The sequence below is a fragment of the mitochondrial genome of Phoenix dactylifera (genome assembly GCF_009389715.1).
Source record: "Phoenix dactylifera mitochondrion, complete genome".
NCBI lineage: Eukaryota > Viridiplantae > Streptophyta > Magnoliopsida > Arecales > Arecaceae > Phoenix > Phoenix dactylifera.
Window position 1 is genome coordinate 517,288 of NC_016740.1, and position 8,125 is coordinate 525,412.

Here is an 8,125-nt window from a genome sequence, read left to right on the forward strand (position 1 = left end):
CAGTGGTAGCGGTCTAGACTGGGGAATCAGGCCGAGTGGATGCTTTCCAGCAAAAGTCAACATGACGTAGACTGTCATCATGCCTAACAGAGAGATTCGCCTTGGTTCTGTCTATCGCTCTATAGGGAAAGCCAATGACTCCGTTCTGTCTCCATTAGCTAAGAAGGCTTGCATAGGAAGGGGAAGGAAGAGATCTTCTTGCTTCAATCTCACTTTATATATGCTAACCTACCCTATTCCCTGCAGACTGATGACTCGCGTTGGCTAACTGCACGTCTTTCAGCAGCTCACTATAGGATGGGCTATTCATCTCAGTCCGAATGCTTAAGTCTTCATATCCCAAAAGAAGAAAGGCGAGTCTTTGGCAAAAAGAGAAGGAGCTCTTGCCCATATGGGAGTGGAAGCATCAGTGTAAGCGGAAGCTAGACTAGAAGAGAGATGGATCCTAGGCCTTGCTTGGCCCTACTCTTGTTTCGGTGCAGCTAACTAAGGGTCGATTTTCGTGACTTGATGAAGAGGAAGCCGAGTCTCTTTGGTCTTGAAGAGTCAGGCCAATCCAACCACTTGCTCCTTTCCAACTCAGTCTCAGTCGTACCATAATGCGCCTGGACTCAACACTTTTCTTGCTCCAAGACCAAGTCCTGTAGCCCTCATGTCAAATAGATGACAGAATTGTAAACAATCATTGAATGATTTAAGCTGAGGAACATAGAGGTCTCTCCCACCATATTTTGATATACCTCTTTCACAGTGTTGAAATCACCCGCCACTAACCAGGGGCCTTGTACAACTTGACTGATTCTCATGAGCTCCCTCCACAATTCCTTCCTGACAGATGCACTATTAGATCCATACACCACAGAAAGATTCACATCCATCCCAATTGTTGGCTAAAAAAACAAGTTAACATCTCTTCGGATTCCAGGACTTTAGATACATTCCAGATATGGGGATCCCAAAGCAGCCAAACTCTACCTCTCGGGCTGCTACTATAATTGAAAAGATAGCTACAATCCTTCCAGAATTTCTTAGCAACCCTACAACACTTGTTTTCCTTGACTTTTGTTTCAACAAAACCCACCAAGTCCACTTTCTGAGATCTGATAAGAGATCTTATTACCCTCTGTCTACTTCTTTTATTCATTCCACGGACATTCCAGATAACGCACTTCATTGAGAATCCGGAAGGTTGGTAGAATTACTCCCCTTTCTACCAAGGGACTCCATCATGGCTCTTGTCCGAATGCTTTCAGTTTTGCTTCAGGTCTTACCTTTCTTCTTGCTTTCCTCACCACTCCTCTTTTTATCTTGCTGCAGGAGGTTCTCCCATTCTTCATTAGGCAAAGCAATCTCGGTTGGTAGATCTTCATGTCCCCCTGAATCTTCAACAAAGATCCTATCAGCCGAAGCCTTTCCGTCAGCATTTCCATCAGCTACAATAGTAGGAGACATTGACGTCCCCTCAGAAATTTCCGCTCCAGTAACATTGGTCTTGTAGGAGTTATCTTCATAAAGAATTTTTCCATCACTAGTTTAGCCAATTTTGACTGCTATTCTCAACAGACCTCACAATCTTTTTTCCTTTTTTCTTGTTACTGCTCACAGGAGCAACCTGTCGAACACTTGGTGGAGTCTCCTGGCTGCTACCTTGATCTGCATTTGGAATCAAAAAATCTATATCTCGGCCCTCGTCCTGGTCATCCCCGAGCACTGCAAATCCGTTTTAAGTTACTTTTTTTTATGCCCGCCCATCTTTCTTTTTTCCTCCTCAGCTGCTCCCCCTTCATTCTCTTGATCAGTTTCCTTGTCATGGCAAGCTTCAGCATTTTCCCCAGTCTCTTTGGAATTACCACAAGCACCTTCCGTCTCTCCACCCACATTGTAGTAACTTTCAGCTCCTGAACAGGGCAAGCTTCGACCCTATGACCAACTGCCTTGCAGTTAGAGCACACCATGGGCACCCATTCTCAACCACCTGTTCTTCCATGCCACCATTGCCCGATTCAATCCACACACAACTAGTTGTGAGGATTCACTTCAATACAAACCCGCGTATAGGCGAGCCTTGATTTACTTGTCGTAGGTTGATAAATATATAACGGCTTCCCAATGGTACTCGCTATCCGACTGATCATCCTTTGAGACCACAGGTGAAGTCCCAGCTGAGTAAAACTACCCCAAACAGGAACCATCTCCAAAAGGTCTTTGCGCGCATCCATCCCCCTTTGCAACTTTCTCAAAATCATAACTCTTCCTTCTATAAGCCACGGCCCTCCTTCCAGCACCTTGTAACAATCTTCTTCTGTGTTGAAGCGGAATAGGAAGAAGCCATGCATTCTTGAAAGAATCTCCAAACCCCCCTTTACCTTCTCCTTCTATTCTAAAAAAAGGCGAACATCTAATCTAGGCCCGGTCGCCTTTCTATGAAGGCGAGCAGCCCAGCCCCCCTGTTGCTTATAGTATTAAGGGTAAGCGGTATTTCGCAATAGCAGCTCCGAGAAGCTGGGCTTAGGGTGCGCCTCCTGCGGTCGTTTCAGTGACTCATAGGGCTTCCCTCAGCTCAGACTGGTGTCGCCACCTCTCCCAGGACCGGAATGATTATCCCTGCCCGATGGGTCTACATTCATCCCTGAATGCCGTCGGGTACTCTTCACTTCCCCGCCATTCTTGTAACCGTCACCTGTAATCCGCGCAGGTGTGTCCGCACCCCCTGGAGTGGACGAGAAAGAAAGGATTTCTCGGAGCAACCCCCCTGGTTCCAGACCCAGGAGTTCACTTTCCCGTATGAGCATTCGGTACATGTATAAGTCCGTGGAAGAGTCAAAGGGTCACCACTACTAAGGATCTCCCCCCTAATCTTAGATGGGTCGTCTGAGGGTTCGCCGCGGTTCATTGCTGTGCTTACACACTAGGCTACCCTTCTCCGAAAGCTCCGCGGGACCACCTATCACTAGTCTTCGGCCGGAGGAGTTTATTGCACAAAAACGCCGGGACGCTGGCTCCCGCAGAGGGAAGCCCAACGAATGTCAGATGCAAAGCCCCGCACCTCATTAAGATCATATTGGCATACTCTCCCAAAAAAAAAAGAGCAGACCCCATTGAAGACGGGAGTGAGGTACAACAAGGCCATTTCCGTCCACCTTCTCACGGAGCCGTACGTGGACGTTACCGCTCATACAGCTCCCAGCCAGCAAGCAGTTAGCTTTCCTCTACAAGGAATGGAAGTGTGGATGAATCGACATCAAATAAAAATATAGGAATTAGGTTTTTCTTATCATATCAGCAATAACATGCATGATAAGAGCATCCCTTTCACAAAAACCTACGGATCCCCCCCCTCCCCCTCCAGCCACTTCAGCACCTTGTGATCTTTGAGAAGATCATTACGAGCCCTCTCCTAGAATGTTTTTGTAGATTCCTAAAATTCCATGGTGGATCAGGACGAGAATGAATCCGGGAATCCAGGATATATTCATCCTGGAGCTTCTGCTCTCCTCAGTGGAGGGGTTTTTATAGAGAAAGAGGTGAGTCGAGGCGAGGGTAGCCTCCCGCTTCGCTTGACCGATTCCTCGGAGTCGGAGGAAGATCGACCCTGAACAAGAAGGAGCTGCTCTCGATGTGAGATCAGCAGCAAAAAACTGTCATTTTCTGCTCCAGAACAGCAGCCCCCGGATAAGATAAGCCTAAAAACAAACACAGACAACGGACTGGACACAAACAAACAAAAGAAACAAGAAGTGATGACCCTATGTTCTGTTCGTTTTCGCCCTGCCCCGATGATGCGCTCCTAGCTCGCGGAACTACACTACATACCGGAAAAAACTCTCTCTATTACTTTGAGAAGAGAATCATTGGTTTGACCGACGAGCTACGTGGAAAATACGAGATCTAGGCAAGCCGCTACATGTTCTCCCCTTGCCCTTGAACGATGGATAGAAGAACTACTTATCTTCTCTTAGATAGCGGTCGATCGGTTCGCATCTCAATAGGTCTGCGGATCTATTTTCTTCTATACGAAAAATCGCCATCTCGTAGCACCACCACGACACCGATTCTCGTTCTTATTCCGAGCCAGCCCCCCCATGCCGTGACTTTGACTTTGAGTATGATGAATGAGTGGAAAGATCTTTTATAGAAGTTCCCTGTCCGATCCAACCAATGAGTTCGTATCGAAAATATATCCCTTCTGCACTACAAACGAAACGAAGGGTGCCGTTACAACACAAGAACCAGACAAAAATGGAGTATGCTTACTTACCAAACTGCGCTCCACCTTATAATCTAAAAAACCGCTCTTCTCGTTCATTTTAGAGGCCTTGTAGGCGAAACCGCATAGAGATAGCTTCACTGAAGACAGGAATAGCTAAACTAACTACTACTGACTGACTATTCCTATACCGATTTTTGACCGATTTGATTATAGACCTACCCCGGACCGAGGGCCGCTCTACCAGCTCTGATTTCACCACCGGGTATAGTAGATGACAAAATCGAGAAAACCTGAAAGTCAGATTCTCGACTTCAACCATCCACTATAGCTTATACCCGTATGGAGCCAACCGTCGCAGTATAGATATGGCATGGGGACAGGGAGACAGTACCGCGTGTCCGCGCAACCTCTCGCTTCTCCACCCCCGAAAGGAGTAATATCCGTAGCCAGCGGATTGATTCCCTTCCGATCATGGCCTTCTTCTCGTACATAGCGCTTACAAGTTTGTAGCTTCCGGAACGAAACTAGTTTACAGGTTCCTTCCCGAATTGACTTTCGCAGTCCCCCACTCTGAATGGTGACTGGACAAGAAGAGGGGAGCTAATCCCTTGAACTTATAGCAAGAAACTTGTTTGATCCCCATGTTCATCCGCTTGGTTTCATCTTAAAGGTAGCTAACCACATGCTTTCCATGATCATATACAACAACAGATCGGAGGTTAGTTTCCCGCTCGAGAATCTATCTAATGGAAGGTGGGACTCTACCCCGCCCAAAGGACTGGGCGGGCTTCCGGGTTTGTGTTGTGTTTCCGTTCCGTAAAAGTCAGTCTTTGCCTGACGATTGCACGATACAAGAAATCCTAGTGGCAGTGCTGATCACTTCAGGAAAGTAGGGGGTTCTCGAGGGGACGACCAAAGAGAAAGCGAATGGACGAGTAGTCGGGAACTGAAGGCTACAAAAAAGATTGGTAAAAAAGCAAGCCAGGAAGCGAAAGTAGGGAGGGGTAGACAAGAGTGGTGCAGGTGCAAGGCAAGCTAAGGGTAAGTGGGGTCCAGCGGGGTCAGTCTGGACCGGGTCATAAAGTGGCACAGATAATAGCAATATAGGCGGAAAAAGATTGAAAAAAGGGCCGAGGAGTACGAGGATGATGACGATCGTGAATTCTTCAAAAGATTGTTGGAGCAAAAGAACTGGCAGATCGATCAGCTTGTAGCTGAGAATGACGCATTGAAAGCGGCCTTATTCGAAACTGGTCTATCGATTGACCCGGCTCTGCCATCCGAATCTGCCGGCCAGGCCGAAGAGAACCTCGTGGTTCGGGTGAAGAAACCAAGGCCTTCGATCAAAGAGAGGCAAGAGAAACCAAACCCTACCCTTTTCGAAGGGATATGGTGGCGAGGCTCTTCCAACAGCTTATGAAGGCAGGAAAGGTTGTCCTCCCGAAGATCAAGAGACCTGATGAGGTGGGACAGATTGAAAACGAAAATGACTGTCCATATCATCGCCTCATCAGCCATTCGATTGAAGATTGCTGGGCTTTCAAAGATTGGCTGCTGAATGAGCTCACGGCGGGAAGGATTATCATAACTTAAAAGGTGCCTCTTGAAGCCGCCACGGCCACATGTCAGCTCATCATCAAGGGATGAATTCTGCGGAAAGATCGATTTCTTCGCTCCGCCTATGGGTAGAAGATCGGTAAGTATGAGGCGTAAGCGATAAAAGAGAGACAGAGTGGGATAAGAAAGAAGATATTCGTGTATAGAGTCGGCTAGTTTTCTAGCTAGCTAAAAAGAAAAGGGCTTTTTTTGGGCTCGGGGAAGGATGCTTACTCGAGCCGAGTTTCTTTGTTTCGAGTGAGAGTTTCCCCGCCATAACATAAGAAGAACGAGCCTGTGACTGTCAGCCCCTTCCTCACTCGACGTTTTTTTCTCTTAACCCAATGCCAGACTGAGAGAAAACGACCACCCCAATCATCACTGCTAAAGCCATAGTTCTATTTGATGGCTTGAGAGAGAAAGGATCAAAGACCTCGGGTTCGGTAAACGCTTCCACGATTCTATCGTGAATGCCCCTTGGTGAACGCATGGAAAAATACATTTTTGTTACCACGAGATGTATTGGCTGCTGCGGATCATTTGATCGGAATGAAATTTGGAATGGGTACACTTGACGATATGAATCACTTGAAAAATAAACGTATTCGTTCTGTAGCAGACCTGTTACAGGATCAATTCGGATTGGCTCTTGTTCGTTTAGAAAATGCGGTTCGAGGAACTATATGTGAAGCAATCAGGCATAAATTGATACCGACTCCTCAAAATTGGGTAACTTAAACTTCATTAAGAACTACTTATGAATCGTTTTTTGGCCTAAACCCTTTTTCTCGACGTTTTGGATCGAACTAATCCATTGACACAAATCGTTCATGGGCGAAAATGGAGTTATTTGGGTCCTGGAGGATTGACGGGGCGAACTGCTAGTTTTCGGATACGAGATATCCATCCTAGCCACTATGGACGTATTTGTCCAATTGACACGTCCGAAGGAATCAATGTTGGACTTTTTTGATCCTTAGCTATTCATGTGAAGATTGGTCATTGGGGATCTATAGAGAGTCCGTTTTATGAAATATCTCAGAGATCCAAAGAGGCACAGATGGTTTATTTATCACCAAATAGAGATGAATATTATATGGTAGCAGCAGGAAATTCTTTGGCCTTGAATCGGGGTATTATTCAGGAAGAACAGGTTGTTCCAGCTCGATACCGTCAAGAATTCCTTACTATTTATTGCATGGGAACAGATTCATCTTAGAAGCATTTTTCCCTTCCAATATTTTTCTATTGGAGCTTCCCTCATTCCTTTTATCGAGCATAATGATGCAAATCGGGCTTTAATGAGTTCTAATATGCAGCGCCAAGCAGTTCCGCTTTCTCGGTCCGAGAAGTGCATTGTTGGAACTGGGCTGGAACGCCAAACAGCTCTAGATTCGGGGGTTTCAGCTATAGCCGAACACGAGGGAAAGATTATTTATACTGATACTCAAAAAAGAATTTTCTCAAGTAATGGGGACACTATAAGTATTCCATTAGTTATGTATCAACGTTCCAACAAAAATACTTTTTTGCATCAAAAACCTCAGGTTCGGCGGGGTAAATACATTAAAAAGGGACAAATTTTAGCGGACGGTGCGGCTACAGTTGGTGGGGAACTCGCTTTAGGAAAAAACATATTAGTAGCTTATATGCCATGGGAAGGTTACAATTCTGAAGACGCAGTATTAATTAGCGAACGTCTGGTATATGAAGATATTTATACTTCTTTTCACATCCGGAAATATGAAATTCAGACTCATGTGACAAGCCAGGGCCCTGAAAGAATTACTAAGGAAATACCGCATCTCGAGACTCATTTACTCCGAAATTTAGACAGAAATGGAATCGTTATGCTGGGATCTTGGGTAGAAACAGGTGATATTTTAGTAGGTAAATTAACGCCTCAGACAGCGAACGAATCGTCGTATTCCCCGGAGGATAGATTATTACGAGTCATACTTGGCATTCAGGTCTCCACTGCAAAAGAAACTTCTCTAAAACTACCTATAGGTGGAAGGGGTCGCGTTATTGATGTGAGATGGATTCAGAAAAAGGGGGGTTCCAGTTATAATCCAGAAATGATTCGTGTATATATTTCACAGAAACGTGAAATCAAAGTAGGTGATAAAGTAGCTGGAAGACATGGGAATAAAGGTATCATTTCAAAAATTTTGCCTAGACAAGATATGCCCTATTTGCAAGATGGGACACCTGTTGATATGGTCTTCAACCCATTAGGAGTACCCTCACGAATGAATGTGGGACAGATATTTGAATGCTCGCTCGGATTAGCGGGGGATCTGCTAAAGAAACATTATA

At 45.6% G+C, this 8,125-nt stretch overlaps 1 protein-coding gene.

The window, feature by feature from the left end:
• Positions 1-3,045: 3,045 nt before the first annotated feature.
• Positions 3,046-3,108, reverse strand: nad1 (NADH dehydrogenase subunit 1; one part of a trans-spliced gene, as the record gives it).
• Between the last annotated feature and the right edge of the window lie 5,017 nt (positions 3,109-8,125).